The following is a 24772-nucleotide window of genomic DNA, read 5'->3' on the forward strand; positions in this document are numbered from 1 at the left end:
TACCCTTGTAGAATTTAGTAAAAACGCTTAGCCAAATTTAGCCCTTAAAACAAATCATATATTTGAATTATTATTCCCCACGTATAACATTCAAATGTTAAGAAAGAGGTCACGCAGAAAGGTTTTATTTAAAACTTTGTTACCTTAAAAGCCGCTATTCCACAGAAGGCAAACAATGTCGCTTTCTCATCAGGTTCGTTCAAGGTTGCAAACATTCACCAGAGTTTGCTTGCGAATATTCGCAACCTTAAACAAACACCGAGATGAACATGAATTTTGCGACCTTTTCCAACACCTGTAAAATCTTCAGGAGCTTAAACACCAGTTTCATTGCCCTCTGCCACCATACAATCCTAGTGTCAATAATATTATCTCTTACAGGATGGTGAACAATAGCCAACTGGACACCAGCACAAACTCCAATATAGAGGCTTCTGCCCCTTCCTCCCTCTCCTCCACTTCTGTGGACGCCGGACTGGAAGTTTCCGCCAACCAGGGCGAGAATCAGAACGCTTTGAGTCTTTCGCCGGGTCAGCAGGCGGACAATGGGGAGTCACTTGATGCCAAAAAGGAACAACAGTTGGGGTGACCCGAGTGGGACTTTCCAAGGTTAGCTTAAAATAGGATGTTTAAGGGGAGAAAAAAGAAAACAACGATACAAGTGAAAACATTTAGTTTGCGCTTCATTAGACTGTAAAACTTTTAGATTTTCATATATATATATATATATATATATATATATATATATATATATATATATATATATATATATATATATATATATATATATATATAAACAAACAAACACACACACACATATAGTAGGGATGTCCCGATCACATTTTTCTGTTTTGAGAATTGGCTGATAGAGTCCTGATCTGATATTTTGACAATTTTTTGAGCTGAATAAAATAAAAGTGCATCCAAATCTTTTTTTTTTTTTCCCTAAACAAAACTGCAACAATATGACACCAATTGAAACAAACTTTTTTTTTTTTTTGGCACATCGTGGTGCCACTCAAAATAATGTTGTAAATAAATAATATAAAATATCCTGTCTTGCACAAAAATGACAAAAATATTATAAATTCCACTTATTGCATTAACAAAAAAGAAAAATGTGAACACCCAAAGGGCTAATAAGCATGGTTTTCATTGCCTCTCTCACATGTTCGTGATATAAGAAAGTGCTGCGCATGGAAAGTTACACTCTGGAAATTCAAACTTATGTCAGCCCATTGTTTTGTGGGGCTTAAGAAATGACATCGGATTCACAGATGAAGTCCAAATGTCCGTTGTGAATCCCGAGGCGGGATATCTCGTAAATGACGAGAAAATCCAGTAGATCTGCAACACAGGCATAATAGCGTGACTGTAGCTCATATCGTAGCTGCAGTTGTTCACGAGACGCCGAAAGCCAAAGTTTTCTATCACAGACAGAGGTTGGTCATCCAATGTGATGAATTGAGCGATATGGGCTGTGATTTTTTTTTTTGGCTTCTTTGCCGTCTTTGGGCATTCTTCATCGTTCTGCAAAGTCTGTTTCAGCGTTGGTTGGTTGAGTAACTTAACCTTGAAGTTTAGCATTGGTGTTTTTCAGCTGGGGTCTTAAATTAGTTTTATTAAAAGCAACGCTATCCGTTCCGCCATGTAAAATGCTCATTTTGCACACTTTGCAAGTCGACGATGAATTGTCTTCATTATTCACGCAAATATATTTCCACATGTTAAGGCATTTACCAAAGCGTTCCCCCACTGGCTGTTTACTTCTGGTGTGTCTGGCTGTGTCGCAACAGCATAAAACTTTTTTTTTTTTCTTAATCTTTTGGTAATATGTGTGCCTCCGTTTTGCCCTTTAATAAGAATAAACTACTCCTAATAATAATAAACAATCCGATCATTGCCTTCTGATTTCGATCACCCGAAAATGACATGATCGGTCCCGATTTCCGAACATGATCGGGACATCCCTATATACAAGTATTAGGTTGTGCTGCTTAAAAAAACACACACACAAAAAAAGCTGGCGTCCCCTAGGACAGATTTTAATATATTGGTAACCAATAGTGAACTTTATTGCTGACATTCTGGTCAAAAAGTACAGTGAAAGATGCCACCTATATACAAATTATTTATAGAGAATGTTGCCCCAAAATGATTATTCAAATTAAGCGTATTTGAAGCACCTTTGACACTCACACATTTAAGAAAAAAAAAAGTGAACAGTGTAGAGAGCTACCTTATCATTTTTTTCCATTCTTGTCCTGTGTTAAAACATTTAGTAACGCCCGCACCTTATCTACTTTACTACTAATCTGCATTGGTAGAAACAATTGACCTTGCCATGTTTTGTAGCAAATTGCTATCTTTAGACCCTTTATGATAAAATTATTATTATACTGCGTATAAGCCTTCAGTCCCTAAATGTTTGGACTGTAATGTTTCTAATGATTGTTCAGTAATTTCACAAATGTTTTCATTCTCACACTGGTTATAAATATTGCCATCAAAACGTGGATGCATACAATGATGACAATTGAGGTTTTATTCACCCAGCTACATGAATGCGTTTTAAGCTGAGAAGAGAAGGGTCTCTAGCTGGAGGACAAGTTAGCACCTCGATTTAAGGCACTAAAGGTTGCACTTGTTTTTTTTTTTTGTGGTCAACAAAACAATTGTTAAAGCCTTAAAACAATTTACTCAGCTTGGATGCAACTCATCAAGCAGCTGTTTACTCATGCTCTCTGAAGAAGACAACAGTGTTTCTCAGTCTTTATTGAGGCCCATTTTTACAATTAAATAACGCATGGCACACAACCTGCCAAAGAATGGCATCAAATGTATTGAGAAATGAGTCTCTTGTCTCATTTTGCTGAAAAATGCGCTTAGTTTGAAATCTGAGCTTCATCTCAATCTCATCGCAGGAAACCATGATGCAATAATTACACAGTTTTATTGTACTTTCTGTCATGTAATGAAAAACAATTTAAATCCTGGCTGGCATTGCTAGATCAACAAAGAAACACATAATTAAATACTTGCCGGGGAAATCTAAAGCAAACATGAATATATCTCAATGCACACTGGTGCATTGTATATGTATGAAAAACATAGTGGGTCATAAATAAATAATAAAATGAGAGACACAAAGTATGGCTGTAATTGAATGCCTTTTGTGCCATGTATTCAGTTTGTACCTTCACATGGGGGGGGGGGGGGGGGCTTCCTAATCTGAGAACAAACACAATAAAAAAACAAGTGCAACCTTGACAAAAAGCCTTGTTCTATATTGTAATTTCATTAAAATGATCGCCACCCCATCCTCTTCTTTGTCCATTGTCATCTTCATTCCTGTGCGTCGATTTAGTAGTACTGTTATACAAAAAAAAGCATAGATTGTCTTTGTGTTGAAAGTTGCTGCTTGAACGCCCTGAAGCCTTATTACGAGGAATTAAAATATAGCAATCAGACTTTTGTAAAATGCCCAAATTAGCAATGTTAATAAAATGAAGATAAGCGTATTTGATACGTTTTAATGTGCGTTACCCAACTCTCTGTCAAGCCTGCTGTTGTCTTTTCTGTTAGTGAAGAAAAAGGAAGTTTGCGCTTGAAATGTCAGAACTGCAGATGCCATCCATGTACAGACGACAAAACTATTTGTTACGTGTTTGATCTGTGGTCTTTTGAAAAGAATATACTAAAGCCTTACCCCCCCCCCCCCCCTTTTTTTTTTCTTTAACTTTCAATGTCCTAGGTACACTTGAAAAAAAAATACAATAGTTGACTCCCATATTAACTGTTCCACATTTGCGGTAACAATGGCATAATAATTGCCACCTAAATATCTCCCATTAAATATTTGTAAAGACTCTTTCACATGTTCAGTCGGAATCTTTGCATTGGAGTCATAACAGAACAGCCGTCAACATTCAAAGTACTAGTACTAGTAACTTGGTCATTTTTTGAGCTATCCCCATGTATTATATATCATTACAAAGGGATTTTCGTGTAGAATTACATTGTAACACTATCACAATTTTTATTTGCCAACAGAAGCCCGGTTTTGTGAAAACGCATCAGATATACTTAACACATTTGGTATTGAATGAACTAAAGGCGGAAAATTGCCAGGTCGACTCAGCCCAGCCCCTCCTTCCGCATTAGTTCAGTGCATACAGAAAGATTACCAGGGAGAATGTTAGCTTTTACCAGCATTGTAAAAGGTCTTTTCAGGATCTTTTGAAGGCAGAATATTTTCTGGTCTACTTCTCCTGTCCAGTTTTGTTGAGTTTGCACAGAGAAGGGCTTATACATAGTAGGCTCCATGCAGCCTCTGTTATTGCTCTGATGCGACAAATTACAACGCAAAAACTGGCGGGGTTGAATTTGCTCCCCATTTCTTTGTCAGTGCCTTTATTTTTCTTCCCCAGAACTGATACAAGGCGGTAAAATAGTTATTTTCTACTACAACAGACTGTGTTATGGCCTGCCTCAGTTACAGCTCTGATAAGGACCTCTAAAGCAGAAAATTGAGCCGTTAATTTAATACCACCTTCCATCCCAGTCCTGTTAAGAATTCATTAAAAGGTGAAAACATCAGTTTTTACAGGCAGGATAAAAGGGGTTTCACACATACAATCTTCTACTTCATTTACAGCTGCTTACGCAAGGGTGAAAATGGTAGATACACAAGCCGCATTCCGTGTCAGTCCCGTTTATATGGAATAGAAAAAAAGCCTGAAAAATACATTTGTCTTGTTTTGCCTTGGTTACCTTTAGCGGGCCAACAGTTTTCCTATTCTAAGTTGTTGCTGTTGATACAGAACGGAAAAAGTCTTTAAAAAAAAAAAGCCGGCTTTAAACCTGCTTCATCCTTTGCTTTCGATTCTAATTGGGCTCACAAGGCAGAACGTCTTGAGACAAGATCGTAGTTAGATTCCTTGCCAATGCTGTACATTCAGAATAGTTAAAAAAAAAAAAGATTAATATACTGTCAGGTAAGGAGGGGTCCACACGAGCGCACACACACACGCTCCCTTTTCTGTTACGGCTTAGATTTAAAGTATACAGTAGCTGGGGTGACTTTGCCTCCCACTTCCAAGACACACACCATTCCGTGCATGTGCCGGAAAACAACGTAAATATACAATGGCTTTTACCGGCACACACATCACAGCTCTTGCTGATACTACCTCCGAAAGCAAAAATGGTCGGGGTTGACGTAGTCCCCCCTATCCTTTCATACAGCATAGCTGCTTCATTAGTCAAACCCGTCAGCCTCTAGAGATCTGGTTTCCTCTCGTCTTAGACATCTGTGTCAATTATCATTGGTCCATAGTTGGTAAAAGGCAGGAATGTATCAACCTGTCTGTGCACCTCTTTTCCCTGACTTTATTGTAGCGATCAGGTCGTGCCAGGTTCTCATCTTCTGGTTGGACCTTTTCCCATTGTGAAACCAGATGCCGAGACAATCTCGGAATTTGGCGCAACTTTTTTGTGTGCGTGTGATTCTGTGATTAATTTTGAATTGTTTGTGACTATGATTCCCCCTCACTGTGTGTTCACGGTCTAGTTCTGACTGTAAAAAAAATAAGAAAACCCAAAGTTGAGTCCCTGCTGATAACACACTGGATATATACGTTGTACATAGGTTTGTTTTGGGTTTTTTTTTTTCTAATCTATAGGTTGACACTAGACTGTCCTTTTTGCCTTTTTCTTCTCGTTTCAATCTAAATCCCTGATATGGTGGGTTGTGTACGTTGCCTAGGATGATTGTTTACAATTTGATTCCATGTTATCTCTGGATATTCTGTACATATTGTAATTCATTGTCTTTTTTTAACTTGATAATAAAGTTATCAGATAACGGTCTGGTCTTGTTTTATTGCAATTTTTTTAGCATGCTCGCTGTTTTGTTGAGATGCGCTAATCTCACATCTGATGCCAAATCTTAGCACAATTTCCATTTCGCAGAGGATCACATTTTTAATCTGCTGCTTTACTGCTTCAGACGAGGGGCAAAGGAGGACACGACCAGAGGGTGTGCCAAGACGAGGGAGAAGATGGAAGTCTTATCACAGTAAAAGACCAGATGGATGGAGGCTTATCAAGATTGACGGATTCATGCATTCGTTGCATGTGACCCACTGACGTCATCTGCCATTCCCTCACAACCGAGTAATAGTAGGCCAATCAATAATACATGTAGTTTTAAGCGTGTATGGTTCTGACTTGATTCCAAGCATGAAATGTTGCAGTTGATTTAAGATTGATATTTAAAATGCTCAAATATACTCTCCAGCAATACATGCAATGTTTCAGAATATAGCATGCCCCCCCCTACAATTTTTAACATTTTTGTCTGCATTAATGTGCCAGTTCTGACGTCATCAAAATAATAAACTGCGTAAACCTATTGGAAGTCGGTGGGTGTAAAGCGCCTAAAATGCCCCTAGTCCAAATATATTCGGTTTCTATTATCTTATACGCAAAAAGCGTGCAGACGAAAGGCCAAAACATCCCCGGAGATAAACAAGCATTGAACGCAGTGTGAGAAAGCGAGGGCACTATCTGCTGCGTTCGCGATACCTTAGACATCCGAAACTTGAAATACGGGTCAACGTCACACTTGAATAATCTCTAGCAAAAAGAGCACACGAACACTTTGCGTCATTGACATTAAAGAATAATGTATAAAGACACGTGCGTTGTTGATGCCTAACTGGGGCAAAGATTAGCGCATTAATACGAAATTATATTTCCCAGTGTACGTGAACGCAACAACCCATCTAAAAAGAACAACCAGACAACTGAATAAAACTAACACGTTAACGTTTTTTTTTATTTATTATACATGATTTATTTTGTGCCAAGTATTTAAATAATTCGATTGTTCGTTTTTATTTCACATACAGTACGCCATTTATATTTAACCTCTGACATAACCGTAGAAGAAGAGTGCATAAACAAAATCGTAGAAGAAGAGTGGCGCAAAAGCGGCATGGCGGCTGACAGTTTGTAATGTGACAGCGAAAGCATCACAGAGTCCTGCAAGTTTAACATATCGCATTTACTCAGTGTCTGTAGAGACAAGAACGCCTCCATAATGCAGATCACTTTGAAAACTTTACAACAGCAGACGTTCAAAATCGACATCGACGAGGAGGAGACGGTAGGAGTGTAAAAATTCATATCATGCGATTAGGAGGGGGCGGGGGGCACTGGGGTATTTGGGTATGTGCTGGAAGCAAGACTATTTGTGAAACCTTTTTGAGTAAAATACACATTTATATGGTTTACACAGCTAATAGTGTCTGCGTCCGACCTTTCATAATCTATTCAGTTTAGGTTTTATGTGAATTGACAGCCATGATCGTGACTCTGCTGACTGGGTAATACTGGATCATAAATATTTAGCCGTAGCCCACTACTATTTACTTTAAATGACTTCTGCCCCGATATAATAAACGTATTACATAACGCTCTCTTTCAAATCAACTGTATTGCAAATATACTCTCAGTGCAGTTGTATACACGTTACTAACATCTTAGCTAGATGAGGAAATCTTAACATCCAGAGCGACTTAAGTTATTCTTAGATTTTGTGACTTCATTGTTAAATGAATCATCATCTTAAAATTACACTTTGGACGATTTATTGGGCGTGTGCCCTCCAATGAGCATCTGTACCTTACGTTATGACTGGGAACATATGCAAAATATTAAAATGATCATTTAATTCGATGTTTTGCATACAGGTGACAACTTTAAAAGAGCGGATTGAACAAGAGAAGGGCAAAGACAGTTTTCCTGTTGCTGGGCAGAAACTAATCTATGCTGGTACTGTATTCTGTGTTTATTGCAGTACTTTGTACAGTGTACTTTGTAAAATGGATATTATTTCTTGTTCTGCTTTGAAAACATCAATAAATAACAACAAAAACAATATCCACTGTGTGTTTACAGCTAGTATACTTTTGGGCAAATTTATTTGGTTGTTTTAACCCCTGGGGGTCCGGGGATTTTTCACTGTCCTGGTCTTATTATCCCCCAATTTGGAAATATTTATTATGTCATAATTAGAGAATTATGACTTTTGAAGACTTTTGCATTATTGGAGTCCTGGTTAAGCTAATCGTCAAAGTCATTGAAAGGCTTGCAAATGTCATAAGTTGGCGCCCCGTTTGCGAGTTGCAGTTGAAAGGATTCATGCAAAAATCGGGGGAAATGCATGATTAAACATCGGGTTTTCAATATGTCCAAAATTGACAATATTGACAATTTTGAATGGCAGTAAATGAGCCTGTCATTAGCTAAATTTGACACCTATAAAGTGTACCTCTCAACCTTCCATTTGCAAGCATTTAGAAGGGACAGCCGCGTGGCATATATAAAGTTGTCATGTTCTGACAAGCTATTTTAGCCTCCTAGTGTTTTTTGTATGCTTTTCCTTTGAGGTCACTCATCAAAAACATCAAAAAGCCTTAGTTTGGTCTAAATTTCCTCCAGGGGTTAAATATTCATGGAATTCTTTTTTTATGTTTAGTTTAACAGTGAACTTCCAACTGGTAGTGGCAATAAAAGCGGCTTGAATATGCTTTTTAAACAAATGTTATATCTGGCAAATTGCTTGACTGTTGACTGCTACCATACAGTGCTTATTTCTCAATTTTTTTGCTTGCAAATTAAAGCAAATTAAAAAAAATGGGTGAAAGTTGACTCATCGCTTGAAAAACTCACACATTGGGTTGCTTATCTCAAGTCATCACTGTATCGTACAATAGACGTTAGAGAACACTTTAGAGTTTTTTTTTTCTCTCACATTTAACAAAATGTGGTTAAAATTGTAATAATGTTTCCTTTTGAACCCACAGGTAAAATCCTCAGCGATGACTCTCCCCTCAAAGAATATAAAATTGATGAAAAGAACTTTGTGGTTGTCATGGTGACAAAGGTATCTGCGTTCGTTTTTGTTTTAATAATTGAATGAATTTTGAAGTATTAGCCAAGAAAGCATGGAGGGTGGGTTTTCCCCAGATACTTGAACTTTCTGCCACATTCCTGCAACAACATATGTTTATTGAATACGAGTGAATTTTTCCCTGAATGGATGTCTTGTTCGTCACGACTGGCTGTTGACCAGTCCATGGTATATCCTACCTGCTCAAAGTCAGCTAGAATTTGCTCCAACTCACCCTCACCCTTTATGAAAACAAGCATTATTGTAAAGGTTTGAAATGTGCTTTTGGTTGTGTTAATAAGCACATTGAGTATGAAATGTTCTGTATCTATGCTTTATTGATACAGAACATTTCATACTCATACTTTCATACTCATTACATTTCATACTTTCCTTGTCTGGATGAAAAATGAATGAATGCAAGTTAATCATGATGACATTGTGGTTTGTGTCTTAATAAAGCCTAAAAAGGCCCCCGCTACATCTCAGCCATCACCAACCGCGTCAACGGCCAGCACGGCACCACCTCCGACGCCCGTCTCGCAAAATCCAACCGAGCGACTTCCAGCAGATGGCCAAGCAGAAACAAGACAACCACCACCTCCTGCTGCTGGTGCCGCTTCGGCTGTGGCGGCCACTGCCGACTCGGCTCCGCCCTCAACAGGGTAACTGCTTGAAAAAGCTGACACGTCTACGGCATTTATGGCCCTGACTCACGCCAGTCTACTTTTTTTTTTTTTGCAGGAACTGGGAGACCTTTGGCAACTTAATGGATGAGGCGGGCTCAAATGTTGGTGAGTCCAAGTTATTTGATTAAAGTTGAAGGCAATCTTTTATGTCATTCTGGTTGAACTCTAGTTTGCTTGGAATTGAAAAAAAAAATCTGGTCTCCCACCAGCACCTGCAAGGAGCTAGTGTAGCATTCCCCAGCTTCACTAATCGCTCCTCAGGGTCAAATGCATCATACCGTAAACAGGAGGACTCAAACACTAATCAATTTTTACCAAAAATGTATTAAATTATATCTGAGAGTCAAACTAGCACCATAAACTAATGTTAGCACTGTTTTTCAGTGCTCCTTATCAAACATCACATACAGCTGCACATATTCATCAGATTCAGATTCATTCGAGCTTCATTCAAAAGAAACACAGGAAGCAACCTACTGATGACGCAGCAACTGGGGCTTCGATGTCTTGCTCAAAGACACTTCGACATGGTCTCTATGGTTGGGGGATCGAACCCACAGCCTCTCAGCTGGGAGACGACCACTCTGTATCACAGAGCCATGCCACCCCACACATAAACGTAACAAAACATATTTCAGCAAAGAAGAAATAGTCACACTTTCAATACAGATTGATCTTCTCAAACAAGAAAAATGTAGTAGTAAATAAACTGAAAAACATAACTTTTGTCTGTTTGGATATAATTTCTTTTATGCTTTTTTTATATATATATTGTTATGTATTCGTTTATAACTATTCAGCACATTTACACCTATAACAGAGATGCATCTTTGCTTTATTAGTTCTTTTGTCTTGTGCTTTTTGAGGACAACAACACCCTCCAATCTGACTATTGTCAAACCACTTCTGTATATAGTACATTTTTTATAAACTGCAGTAGTGAAAATAATAGTGTAGCCCTCCACTAAATCTTCAAAGTACTCAAATTCATAAATGATTACAGTACATTTTTATAAACTGTTTGCATTATTTGCAATAGTGCAAATAATAGCATAGCTCTTCACTAAATGTTCAAAGCGCTTAAATTCATAAATTATTTGTATACATTACAAAGGACCCAAACAAAAGTCTTCGGTCATCAAAGTTTGCCAAAATAAGTTATTCTTTATTGTGATGATCACCTGTATTTTTTGCAATAGTCATGCAGACTGAAATTGCATTGCTGAGCCAACGTAACTTAATCTTCACTTAGCCAGGGGGTGAAAAACATAGAGGCAGAGAAATATGTAAGTATTCCATACAAAGCCACAGAAACATGAGATACAATCTTGCAGCCCGAGTCGAATACAGACTGGCTGCTCGTCCGAATGGACACAAGAGTTTATTTATTCATTTATGTGTACCTTGATTTCCAGATTTAGCTATTTTTCAAATCTTTGAACTTTAAAATGATAAATTAATTCAATTAATCGCCTAATCTTTTTCAGTCACAGTTTCACCTGTGTCCTGTCAAGCAAGCCAGCTAGCTAGTTGTTAGCCTGAAAAATTGACATCTTCACGCTGTGATCCATCTTTCCAAACGCTACCGTTAGATGGATTCGAATGCATGTCACCAGTCACAGAAGAGTTAATTAAATAAAGGCACATAGTGAAAAGTTGTTAAAAAAGTCTGCAACATTTAAGGCAAACATTTGAGCTGATCACCAAAGTGCAATTTGTTTGTTGTTGCAGTGACGGGTGCATCGTATGATGCCATGGTGACGGAGATGATGCTGATGGGCTACGAGAGGGATCAGGTTGTAGAGGCGCTAAGAGCCAGTTTCAACAACCCCGACCGAGCCGTGGAGTACCTGCTCTCGGTAAGAACTGACGGTTGACAATTTCCTTCTGTAATACTGGGACGGTTTTATGTTCAACCCGTGGTTATAGGTTATGGGTTTTTTTTTCTTGTATGGAAAAAAACCCTTGTACGGGTTCCATTTCAAACATGTCGTGACTCCTTCAATAGGGTATCCCAGGCAGGGACCAGGTCCAGGCCAGAGGGTCCGACGCTGAGTTGAGCGGCGCTCCAGCCGGACCCACGGGGGATGTAATTGAGCCAGACAACATAGGTGCCTCCCAGGGTACAGGTAGATCAAGAAGCAGCACAAATGACTTCCTGGTAGAAATGTCTCGATCACGTGATTTTGCATCTGAGTGAGAGTCACCTGATTTGGAAGTTCTGCCAAACATAACATAACATCACAACTGCAATTCAATACCCCTGCAATCCGTTGGGGACTGAAAAAATTGCATCCAGGTTTTCTTTTAAAGAACATTAAGCCAACATGACATAATATATATATATATATATATATATATATATATATATATATATATATATATATATATATATATATATACACGGTACATAGCCTAAACAGTCATTTAATTTCTTATTTTGGGCGGGCCTCAATTTTTTTTTAAAGTGGATTAAATTCGATGTGTTAAACACATAATTTTGCATACATTAAAATATTTTCACCGCAGGCATTGTTTGTCACATGTCAAGCGAGTTTAAGGTTGTTGCCAAAAAAAGAAAAACATGTTTTGTTTTTTTCTTTTGGCAGCATCTCTGTAGTTTGACTTTTTCTGGCGTTGTAGCCCCTAAAATAACCATAATAATGATTTTTTTTTAAATTCTTAAAACAGCTGATCTTTTCCCTGTTTTTCATCAGCTGAAAATAACGTGATCGGCTTGATTCCCGTGATTAATAGGACTTAATTGATTGACATAATTGTTGTTCCCACAGATAATCCACTGAATTTCTTAAGGAATCAGCCTCAATTCCTCATGATGCGACACCTGATCCAGCAGAACGCTTCACTGCTTCCTGCTCTGTTGCAAGAGATCGGGAGGGAAAACCCAGAACTGCTGCAGGTAAGTGCACACCCCAATTCCTGCTAGATGTACACGTTTTGAACCCTATTTTCTGCTGCCAGGAAGGTTTTGTGCATGTGCTTGTGGCAGCATAAAAAATAAGAAAGAAAGAGCTTTAACAAGTCTGAAAATGAGTAAGCAGACTCTTGTCACATTGAGTTCGTTTTTTATTTTGGGGATCACCGCTACACATTTTAATTGTCATGCAAGTGAAAAAAATATTAGTTGCTGTCCACAACAAACTCTCAGCGAGATCCATTAAGATCAGTTTCCTGTTCTATGGTTGCCAGTAGCCTGTGTGTGTGTTGACATCACAAATGAAAGAGAAATTCATTTCCCCTGCCGCAGGAGATTAGCAATCACCAGGAGCACTTCATTCAAATGCTAAACGAGCCTATCCCCGAGTCGCCCGGCGAGCCCATGGCTCTCGATTCCGGGAGCTCCGGAGGAGGTGCGCCAGGTGACACGCAGAGCAGCAGCAACATGAGCTACATCCAGGTGACCCCGCAGGAAAAAGAGGCCATCGAGAGGGTGAGCGCACGGGGGAAAGCCCATTTGTTTGGACATATTTTCAGTGGAACCTCCACTTATGGAATTTAGTTCATTTTATTGTAATTTGAATTTTGGGATGTTTGCCTCCAAAATTGTGTGTGTGTGTGTGTGTGTGTGTGTGTGTGTGTGTGTGTGTGTGTGGGGGGGGGGGGGGGGGGGGGGGATCTACATACTTGATTGTACTTTATTGAATGTGTTTACCTGTTTTATGGAGGATTGCTCTGCCTTCCATAAATTTTTCCTCTTTCTCGAAGGAATATGAAACCTGACGCGGTTGCGAGTGCTATCTAAAATATGGCAATACTGTACTTGACAGCAACATTGAGCATTTTTATAGCAAAACTGCCCTTTAACCCTTTCACTATGATTCTTTTTTTTCCTGAAAAACATAAAATTTACGGCATATATTACTTCTTTATGTCTAGTATACTTGGAAAATTAATTGAAAAATTCCCACTTCCATAGATTAGGTTACAGGCCCTGGGATTTTTGTGTCCCATTGGTATTTAATATAATAATATGAATGTGACAAAAAGTAAAAATGATCACCAAACGCCTTTAATACATAGTAATCAGAGTTATCTATAATAACACATATGTATAATACATATTATCAATATATTTCCGCAGTACCACATCGTTAATTCTGGATAAATTGTACAACGCAAGCCGCCTTGTTGACAGTCGACTCAGCACTCGCTTGTTGTATATGGAAAAGTTGCTAAATGTTGCTAGAATCTGTAGGTAGGTGTGTAATGAACCGCTGGGATGCCATTTCATCTTATTGCTACCATTCATATACCCACTTATTTTTTGAAAAGCTGTGGGATGCATTGTTCCAACGGGAGTGAAAGGGTTAAACAACAAGTCAAACGTTACAGTGCTCACTGATCTTATTGATGAGTTCATCTGCCTAAAAATCCTCAAGATGGCGCCGCACATGATATTTTCTGCAATTTCCTGGCCTGTCTCCTGATGCTGCGTCATCAGTAGGTAAATGACGAGTTAGTGTAACTCATTTGAGTAACAAAGGGAGAAAAGCGCTATATATTAGTCAAAGTCCATTTACCATTCTTGTAACTAATCCTGTATAAAAATGCTCATCACAAAATCTACGATATGGCAACGGACATTTATCGTAACACGTTGCAAATTATGCTTCAAGGACTCATGAAAGGAACTGAACAGAAGTCAACCATTTTAGTCCAAAGCAGCCATTTTGGCAAGCTTGGTGTCTATGGCTGATGATAATTTGGAGGATTTGAAAGGACAAAAAAAGCCTTGACTTAAAGCGTTGTGCCACTTTGGAGGTTTCACACGGTGTGCTTGCTTGTAATTTGTTCATAACTTGTGTGTGTTGCAGTTAAAAGCGTTAGGATTTCCTGAGGGACTGGTCATACAAGCTTACTTCGCGTGTGAGAAGAATGAGAATTTGGCCGCCAACTTCCTTTTACAACAGAACTTTGATGACGATTGAGCTGATTTACTTTTGCTTTTTTTTTTTTGGTTTATTTCTGATGCTTGATTGCCTCTATTGAATATAAGCCATTTATTTGGCCTCATTCCCAAAAAATGATTTAATTCACTTCAGTCTTGATTAGTAGTTTTTTTTTCTCTTTAAATGCTGATGTTTTATGTAAAGGAAAATGAATATGGCTATGTACACAGTACCCATTGTCTTTGTTTTTCTAATTTTTGAAAGCTTTAACTCACGTGTTAATGTCATTTTTTTTGCCCGTCCTCCCACAAAAATGACCGCAAGAACCATATCAACATGGACGAAATTGAAGTTATGTGCTTTACACACATAATAGACTTGTCATTTAATCTTAAATAAATCCCATGTTCTCTACCGTGTATGCCCTCCATTGGAATTAACCTGTTTGTTAATATTTCAGATTATGTTTGTATGTTTTACTACCCCCTCCGCAATCTGTCTACCTGTTGGCAAGAAGCAGCATGTTCAATGTGAAATGTATGAGTACTGTAGTAGTAGTATTCCCACGAGGACGCAGTACTGCGCTACCACTGAGGTACCAACAGATGGCAACAGAGAGCACGACGCGGATCTCCACCTTGCCCTTGGTGAGTCCTGTCCGTATTGATTTCCATCTATTTCTATCCAGCTCATATTTTATTTAAAAAATATTTGTAACGAACTATACATTTTGTCTCAACTGTATAGACTTTCACGGAAATGTGATATGTCTTAATATGTGCTGCTCATGTATTCTCTGTCGAAGAGCTTTACATTTTAAATGTATTGATCGACATTAGTAATATTTAGATAGTTTTTAACTTACTACACATGTCTTTAATGGCAACAATAGATGTTACATTTTCACTGACATTTTATTATGTTTTCTATACCTTTAGAAGTAATATCCATTTTACTTTTACGGTCTTTAAAGCATAGTCCATGTAAAATTAAAGGAAAAAGTATGGCAATTATATATTTGCAGGTTATTAGAAACATTTTTTTTACAATACTATACTTCAGTCTATAATGTACATTTCATAAGCTGTTGATATCCCGAGGGAAAAATTGCACCGTTTCTTTAATTGAAATACATTTTATTATACCATAAAATACAAAACATTTCATAACAGAGGGTTTTTTTGTATCTACAAATGTACAGAGATAAAGATTATATTACATTTGTTTTCCGTTTTGGCTATATAAAAACAAAACAAACAAAACACCCCTTTTTTGTTCATAGTCACTCATTCCATTCATTATAAAAATAGGAATGTTTCCTTATAAATTATTGCACTATGGGACTTGCAGTGCTTTCTCAGATTGCCTTCACGCTCCAAAACCTGATTTTTGAGTGTGGAAAAAAAGAGGGGAAACACTTGATATATGGCACTTTGTCGTGGTTTCTTTGGTACCTTTTGGGGAAAAAGTCACTGAGCACCAGTCAATATAAATTAATTCTAACATTGTTCCTGAAGTGACAGGTGGAATGTGAATATGTATAAATATAACTATGCATTATGAATACAGTGTCGTTGGCGATTTAATGAAGGCCTCTGGAGATTTTCCACACGAGATTCCAGTTGCTGGTCCTCTTTGAGTTTGGTCTCATAAATAAAGTTGACTTCCAGTTTTTGGTCCGGTTCTGACCCACGCTCGCAGGTCTGGTCTTGATTGTCTTTAGCTGTGAACGCCACAGCATGTCATTTGAATTTGCCTTTTTGTTTTGGCAGTCCTTGCCTCACAAGTGTCGCTTCATGTGGAGGGCCAGGTGGTCCGATCTGGAGAAGGCCCGGTCACACTTCTGACACTGGAACGGCCGATGGCCCGTGTGCTTCCTGTAGTGGCGCGTCAGCTCGTCGGATCGTGCGAACTTCCAGCCGCAGCCCTCCCAGTCACAATGGTAAGGCTTCTCTCCTGGTTGGGGGGGCAACACACAAAATGGAGGTCAGTGGTGACCAGATTGTATTATATCAAGAGAGTTCCAAAACTCAGCCACGTGATGGTATTCACATTGTTGTGGTTAAAAAATAGTGATTTATTTTTTTCATTTAAAAACATTACAAAAAATAATAATTTAATTGTCCAATGTATTGCACTGAACTTGTTTTTTTTAAAAAAAAAAAAAAAAAGATAAACACAAAACACGTCATATTTCACACCATACATTGTTTAAATCACTCCCAAAGAAGTGACTGTTGCAAGGTGTTTTTTTTTTCAACTAATGGAAATCAAACTTCGTATCAGTTAACATGTCATCCTAGTACAACACTGCCTTTTCACTGTAATGAAACTATGGATGATTTAAGAAAAACATATTTGTGTATTGTATATTTTTCCACAACATTTTTTAAATTATTCTTTTCTTGTTTTTTTATTGTTTTTATTTAAAAATGTACTAATAATGAAGTTAAATACAACGTAAATTGATTTTTTTATACACAAATTCAAATACTATGTATGTACAGTACTTATGCACGTACTGTAGTAAACATATTGGTCATATTGGTGTGATTGTAATAACCATAAAAAGCCACTAGAGGGCAGGCTCGTCTTACGAATAACTATTTTCTTTACTATTCTGACAGGTGTCTTTTACAGTACTGTTTGAGTACAGTACTTGCAATTGTTTTTAAATGTGTTATACAGGGGTTCGTCTCTTTTTACACTTGTATTGCAGTGGCGAATGTTAAAATTTTACTTCAGAAAGGTTTTTATGATTGTAAAGGCAATGATTTCATTTCACTTTATGTGCTACAACCAAAATTGATTTGCAATTAAATGCACTTGTTTTACAACTTTTAAAAGCGCTTATTTTTTATTCCCATTCATTTTATGTGATTTAAGTGTTTGAATTTTGTTTTAAAACCCAAAATACTTTTGTATTTTATTACATTGAACTTCCTCTCAAAAGTAAAAAATAATTTGTTTGGAACCTAATAATAAAAAAAAAAAAACATTTGTTGATACACACCATATATATATGCTTTACATGCAAACTTGAAAATAAACTGAGGGCTCAAAGTATTTCTGTTTTGGATGTTGGAAATTGGACATATTTACCCTTCATTAGACAAAGATAACCAATTTAAGGAGGTACATGTTTGTGTGAATTGTTGCTGTCCAGGGTAAAGCATGTATATCATTTTTCATAATTAAAATACAAACAAAATAAAACTGCGTGCATATTTCTGATCAATATTTTTATCCAAAAAAAAAACATTTGGAGATGTTAAGAGTTTTCTGCGATGAAAGAGTATTTTAAAAGCTTGAAACCAGACCACTAAGGTTCTCTCTACTAGAGAGTGACACAGGAATCTCACTCTCACAGAGAAAAAAAAATCCTGTCCCAAGACCATAGACCATAGACCACAGAATCCTGTGGGATTCCTGAGACCTGCAGTATTGCTGAAAAAAATGTCAGCTTCTACTCCCTGCCCTCTTTTTGTGATGAACTCATTTAAACCTTAAGATCTATTTTCCCCTTTTTCTTAAGGATCCAAGCCTTACAAGCCCAAGTGTTTTTTTTCCAAATGTTTGGCTAAAGTAGAAAAGATATTGCTGTTACTAAATGAATTAAAGTAAAGTAAATCACTTAGCTAATTAAATGCTAGGTAATTGATTACTTGAGGTAATTAAGTACTCAAGTAAGTGATTAGTTTAAGAAAATATGCGCTAAAGTGGTTAGGTACTGAAGAACTAAAGTAAACAATTAGGGTTAGTAATTGATTACATTTCCAAAGTTCTACAAGTAATTGATTACTTTTTGTACTAAAGTAACTAATTACTTTAGCACATCATTCATTTAGTACCAGCAGTTTTTAGATCTTCTTTTGGCCGAACACTTGACAAAAAATGTGAAAAAATATAAATAGGTACCCAGGATTGAACGTCTAGACCAGAGGTATCCAAACTTTTGGTTTAGGGGCCACATACAGTAAAATGGAAGAATGCAAGGGTCACTTTAAAATTCATTGACTCATGTTTTGAACAAGGCATAATCAGTCAAGGAAGCAATTTTAACTCATTCAGTGCCATGGATGAAAACTCTGATTTATCAAAATAGTAATAACAATAATAAATAATACAACTCTAGTCAAATACAGTACGTTTTTTATGGAGAAGAGCTGACACCCTTGACTAATGCTTACCTAATATAAGCCAATTGAGCATTGTAGTGCTAACTGACACACTTACACACTTACAACATAGCTATTACCTACATCAATTCTAACTGAAGAATGGAAGTCAATCTTTTATATGACAGCACCCATATTTACATAGACATAACACACAATATTCTGTTGGCCTTGCAAGGTGAGTAAAAATTCTAAACATACTGGCCCTCTCGAGGTTTCCTTTTCAAATAATATGTGGCACTGAAAGAGTTAAGTTCATTTGATGAACTGCTGCAGAAGCTTTCTGTTAAAGAAGATGGGTCAAACAAAGTAGGAATTTTTGGGTGACCGACAGCCTTGTATCCCACCTAGACCAACCCCTGCACTGAACGACAACCCAATCCCTTCACCACAAAAAACGCGTTCTTTATTCACCACAGTGTTTTGAATAGAAATAGAAAAGTTTCTTCACTTTGCGTAAAGCTCTACCGTATATAAACCTATATTTATTAAAATCCAGTATATATATATATATATATATATATATATATATATATATATATATATATATATATATATATATATATATATATGGGACCTTTATTTTTAAACTTTCTTCATTTTTTTCCTTGTAATTTCTGATGGGAGAATGGATGGCGGGCCGCAAATGACCCTCTGGCCGTAGTTTGGACACCCCTCGTCCTGACGCTTAAAGAAATATGTCTTTAAGATAGAATGAGAGAATCATTTTCCGTGCATGCGCAGGTCGAGTACAAGTCTGTGAAGTGTAATAAGGGCATCCTAGAATCACTAAGCAGGAGCTTGGTGTGGTTACCTGTGTGCGTGCGGTGATGCGCTTTGAGGTGCGAGCTCTTGGTGTACGTCTTCCCGCAACCGACGTAGTCGCACGTGTGCGTGGCCACGCGCTTGCGGGGCCACGAACGTCGCCCGCGCTTGGGCTTGGGCTCCTCTGGCAAGCAGTCGCCGCTGGAGATCATGAGGGGGTCTGCATTTAAAAAAAAAAAAAAGTCACGATTTTGGGACCTTTGGATGCAAGGTGGTGTCAGAACTACAGAGAGACGCAATGGAAAACAAGTCATAGACGTACAAGAAAAAACAATACGTTTCATTTGCTTCACATCTGGTCTGGCTTCTGCAAGTCTACGATTAAGAGACGGTTTTGCGTCCAAGGCCGTGGGATGTCGGTTTTAATCCCTTTCAAGCGCTTGTTTTAGGCTGTAATTACAACCCACCATGTTGTATAGGCCCAATTTAAAAAAAGATTTCTTTGACAATCTGGTCTTTGTTAGTGTCTGCGTTTCTTTTCTTCCGCCTAATGCACGGATGTTGAACATGGCGTGAGACGCTACCTTGGTAGTGCTGCATGGCGGTGGGCTGAGGGTAGGCGGTGAATCCTTGCGGTGAGCTGTGGTGGTATCCGTGGGGAGGTAGAGGAATCTGAGCGTGAGGGTGGCCCAACACCTGGTGCTCGCGGCTCAGGGGGTGATCCGGGGAGAGCGACGAGGACGAGGACAGGCGCCCGCCGCCGCCCGTCATGGCGGAGCGCCCGCCGTTTCCGGGGAAGCCGTGCAGCTCCAGGTGGCCGGGCCGCTGCCGGTGCAGGTCCATCGGCGGGGAGATTGTACAGTTACTGGGGGCTTCCTGCTTTATCCGATGGCACGTAAAGGGTGGCGACGCCCGCGAAGGGGGGCGGTCGGACGCGGCGTTGACGCAAGCCTTGGGGTTGTACTCCCCCAGGTCCACCGTGGTCTTGACCACAAACTTGCCGTGCAGGCTGGTGGGGTGGAGGTACGCCGGGTCCAGTTCAGGTCTCATGAGCTCCGCCACGAAGCCGCCGGACGGCGAGACGTCGCTAATGTCCGGGATGGTGTAGAGCAACTCGGCCGAACCCTGAGGGGACGGCAGCAGGGGGTACGAGGATGAAAAGGAGCCGGGCGAGCTGGACGGCAGCGTTTGGACGGAACCGCACGCCATGACGTCGTCCTGCTGTTGCTGCTGCTGTTGTTGCTGCTGCTGGAGCATGGAGTTGGACAGAATGAAGTCATAGTCCAAGTCCAGGTCTGGCTCGCTGTCTTTCTTGGACATGCTGGGGCTTGTGGTACAGGTGGCGGACGGATGGTCTGGGTCCGAGCTTCCCGTTGGCGCACTGAGTCTCTTAAGATGGGACAGCTCCTCCTTCCATTTCTAGGGGAAAGTCACAGGCATTATTGACTGGAATAGTACACTAGTGACATCAGTTTTTCGCTGGATTCAAAAACGAGTGGGGGTCTCTCGAGGTAAAGAGCTGAGTGTTAAAACAAACCCGTTTGAAAGTTGATGTAGGATGTATTTTTAGGAGTACAAGATTGTCTACTTGGCAGGACACTTGTCCTCAGTTTTCTGAATGTATTTTGGTTGAACGTTTGGGTGGCTACATATGCACTGGGTCAAAGTGACCCAGGGACTTTTTTTTTTTTTTTTGCTGTCCCTTCCAGGAACATAATATGAGGGTTAGAGACGGCAATCTACTTTCTGACAAGGGTTCATGGGGTTAATAATTCATCTTCTAAAGTTGTCCTTGTTTTGAGAGTCTAAGTCTAGAAATCCATACAGTCTAGTGAGAACAGCTCTTCCACCGTTGATTTTTTTTTTTTTTTTTTAATACGTATTCAGGCAGACCATTTGAATCTGTTATCGGTGAAGTAACTGTTTCAGATGATCCAACTTGCTACTGGGTCCTGAAGTATTTGGACATTGAAAGGCGGACTTTCAGTTTTAGTTTAAGGTTTTGTATACAGAAAGACAGCATTACATCATTCATGAATAGCAGGCATTGTATGCCTCCGTTATTGAAAATGGAGCATTATATATATTTGAATGAAAATTCTTAATGACTGTCTAAATTATGGATGCTCTTAAGGTCACTAAATTGCGACAAGCATCATCGATAGGCTTGAGTTCCAAGTAATGACTTAACCATTGACCAATTACCTTCCCAATAAGTTAAGTGTCATGATCAAGCTGTGTTTTCGATATACCTCGCTGTTCAGCATGACAGGAGATTTGCATGTTTTTGATCCTTTGAAACTACCACATCAAATCCATAATTATAGCACATAAGTGTTAAGGTGTGGCTAAGTACTAACCCAAACTTTTAGGCAAAAAAATGTGTCGAAATAAACAAAATGAAAGCACTAAAATCTAATATTTTATTTTGTTTTCATTTTTTTTATTTAATACCACAGTATATTGTATCATAACAGCAATTTTTGGTGGTGTTGCTCACGTATATTATCTTTTACAGAAACAAAATACAACAAACATGTTGGTCATTTCTAATGCACTTTGTTTATTTAGGCCAGCTGTGACATATACATGGCATTACATTTCCAACATTACATTACATTTAAAGAGCTTCTACAGTGGTGCATTATGAAAGAAACATCATTTAGGCCATTATTGACCTGTCTAACCTGCAATTTACAGTCTGCTAAAAGATTGAAGCACTTTATAATGTTATATTAAGATCTGTTATAATTTAGTAAGTTGGTATCACAGTTGTCCACCAATTTTGTGTTGAGGATATAGGGTTGGAAAAGCTGACTTTTAAAACGGAAGCTTTTCTGTGCAACCCCTGTAAATTTGATTGCGGTCCCCATAAGGTAGAAGATGAGCACTTACTAAGTTGGCACTTCCAATGGCTTTGGTTTTGACAGCGGGGCTGGTGAACGTGGAAAAGGATGGCAGCAGGGTTCCTCCTAAAGCCATCTCGACGTCATTTGGAGGCTGCCTAAAGATAGACGTCAAAACAAAAACAAAAAACAAATATCAAGTACTGGTCCTGATGCTATAGGTTCCTGGTGGTGGTCCTCCCCCCCACCAAAAATAAAAATAAAAAAATCACCTAATTCACGAGAAGTTCTGATCAAACTTGGTAGAAGTGATGAGGGTGAAAAGTTGTCGTTCCGCTGTGTGTCAAGACATGCTGCAAAAGAAGAAGCCCCCCACGCGTGGGTTAGTTCAGATTTTTGTTGTGGGAAGACTCGAAGGCGCCGGCCGTGTTTGTGGGGGCTGGGGGGGTTCGGGGGGGATTCCCTCGCTGGCCACGCGCAAAAAGAGCGGTGGCAGCACGTCTTAGTGCGTGTGGAATGGGAGCTGCGCGCGGAGCCGAGCCTCTTAAAGCGCCGGCCGAGGCTCCACCCCGTTGCCACGGCAACGGGGAGCAAAACAAGAGCGTTGTTTGTGTTAGCAACAGTTGCACATGCGCACTGTGAGCTCGCCCCTGTGAAAAGTGGCTGAATACCTGTAAAAGGTTATTCACCGGAAGAGTAGTTGTGTCAGGAGGGTCACCCAGTCGGCTAGTTGCTGGATTTACACGTTTACCTTATAGGCACAAGGGTAAGCATCTCAAGCCGTTGAAAATAATGATCTAATAACATGACACAAGCCGTATACATGACCCAATCATACTCACCACCGGAGAAGCGGATTGTGAAATGCGTTCGTGTGTGCAGATGCAGATGTGTTTGGATGTGCAGCCAATCAAAGGCCAGAAAAATACTGACTCCATTGAGAGCCAGCGCTCTAGTCCTGTGAGGTGAGTTAGTACTCGGATTGGTTTGCAAATATAGTTGAAGGGCCAAAAATCATGATTCTTGAGGCTTTGGGGAGATTAGTGTGACATGGCATTTTAAGGTCATATCTGTTTTGTCTTGAACAAGAAAAAAAAAAAAAATCCACGTATGTTAATAGAAGCACGTGCCAGTTAGAAATGCTACGGGATGATGGGAATACGTTGTTGGAACTCAATATTTTCATGAAACAAACATTTACAACAGTTAAATTAGGCCTCTTACACGAACTACATTTTAATGCAGTACCCGTCAAAAGTTTGGACACATGCAAATTCTAATAGACTTTACATATGAACTCATTCAATCCGAAAGACATGCTGTATTTTTACATGTTATAAGAATCCAGGCATTCAATCCCAGCCGCTTTTTTAGATCTTTTTTTTTTTCTAGTGTTTGACTAAAGGATGGTCTAAAATTGCTGTTGCCAAATGAATTAAGTCCTGAACTATTCAATTGTTTTGGGTAATGAGCTACTATGTCAATCAATTACTCTAGTGTTAAAGAAATTGATTACTTTAAGTAAATAAGTACTCAGGTAATCAATTAGATCAAGGAGGCAATAACTCTAGGTACTTAAGCAGTTAAGTACTTGATTAGTATTGATTAATTTAGTACTTAATTCAAACACACACGTATGTGTGTGTGTATGCTCTCTGCTGTGTCCCACAATCTAAAAAAAAAAAATAATTTTACATCATGTTAATATGGACGCATGTGTATCACCAGTGCTAACTTGCATTTCTTGGCCACTGGACAGTTATCATATATTGCTCGGGTATTGTACCATAAAAGAAATCTTAATTCCCAGCCCCTGCAAAAACACAAGACTAACCCGAATTGCGAGTTATGAAAATCTGTCATGAGAAAAACTCACCTGGGGAGCTCTCACAATGGCTCCAAGCGCTTTGCAGTGCTGCGTTTGAACTGGTTTTGAAGTGCTTGTGTTTGCTCAGAGCTAGTGAGCTAACACAAGACTCTTTCTCTCGCTCTCTCGCTCACACTCACACACTGTTTCTCTTTGCGACACAATTCCGATTGGCCAAGTTTTGAGAGCAAACAAAGTTCTTCGCCGCTCATCCTGCTCGCATCAGGATCTTGTCCGTTGGGCATGTCAACAAACATGCCGTAATTCCAACAGGACATGCTGTCAAGTGTCAATGTATGATATTTTTTTTAATTACCTGAGCGCATGCCACGTGTTTTTGTCGGCCAAAGCGCACAAGACTTTGGTGGGAAAGAAACATTTTGTGGAAGAGCAACCGTAACCCGGGGGGACACACATGATCTATTAGGTAATCTGTCTAAACATCCCATTAGGATGTCTCCTGTAAACACGCAGCAATGGCTTGAACCCTCACAATACTCCCCAAACTAGCTCAATGTGGGCTACTGCCATTGTAGCCTGCCTCTTTATGTGGCCGGA

At 39.0% G+C, this 24772-nt stretch overlaps 3 protein-coding genes and 1 long non-coding RNA gene across 6 annotated transcripts in view; 3 read left to right on the forward strand and 1 right to left on the reverse strand.

The window, feature by feature from the left end:
• Positions 1-6657, forward strand: part of znf462 (zinc finger protein 462) — a 45499-nt gene extending 38842 nt beyond the window's left edge. For 2 of the 3 annotated variants that reach the window (XM_088434217.1, XM_088434219.1), the window contains exon 13: positions 382-5871. In XM_088434217.1, coding sequence (XP_088290343.1) covers positions 382-589 — 208 coding nt within the window. In that variant the 3' untranslated portion in view covers positions 590-5871. Of the gene's footprint in view, positions 1-381; positions 5872-6010 lie in introns of those variants that run through there. The other variant, XM_088434218.1, reaches the window with a different exon arrangement.
• Positions 6658-6967: 310 nt separating this feature from the next.
• Positions 6968-14972, forward strand: rad23b (RAD23 homolog B, nucleotide excision repair protein). The gene is made up of 10 exons (XM_088434221.1): positions 6968-7171; positions 7758-7839; positions 8874-8953; positions 9422-9624; positions 9704-9753; positions 11380-11507; positions 11657-11777; positions 12441-12568; positions 12917-13099; positions 14484-14972. Exons 1-10 carry the CDS (start codon positions 7106-7108, stop codon positions 14595-14597), a joined length of 1155 nt encoding a protein of 384 aa, XP_088290347.1. The 5' UTR covers positions 6968-7105; the 3' UTR covers positions 14598-14972.
• A 701-nt stretch (positions 14973-15673) lies between these two features.
• On the reverse strand, positions 15674-22845 carry klf4 (Kruppel like factor 4). The gene is made up of 5 exons (XM_088434220.1): positions 22620-22845; positions 22397-22505; positions 20086-20920; positions 19551-19721; positions 15674-16514 (listed from the first exon to the last, which is right to left on the reverse strand). The coding sequence occupies exons 2-5, from the start codon at positions 22481-22483 to the stop codon at positions 16339-16341; spliced, it is 1269 nt and encodes a 422-aa protein (XP_088290346.1). The 5' UTR covers positions 22484-22505; positions 22620-22845; the 3' UTR covers positions 15674-16338.
• Positions 22846-23006: 161 nt separating this feature from the next.
• LOC148411584 (uncharacterized) overlaps positions 23007-24772 on the forward strand; it is a 38583-nt gene continuing 36817 nt past the window's right edge. Inside the window, exons 1-2 of the long non-coding RNA XR_015867985.1 lie at positions 23007-23113; positions 23230-23312. This is a non-coding gene — a long non-coding RNA (uncharacterized LOC148411584). The remainder of the gene's footprint in view (positions 23114-23229; positions 23313-24772) is intronic.

Source organism: Hippichthys cyanospilos, chromosome 15, assembly GCF_059441005.1.
Source record: "Hippichthys cyanospilos isolate Australia breed blue-spotted pipefish chromosome 15, RoL_Hcya_1.0, whole genome shotgun sequence".
NCBI classification, from domain to species: Eukaryota; Metazoa; Chordata; class Actinopteri; order Syngnathiformes; family Syngnathidae; genus Hippichthys; species Hippichthys cyanospilos.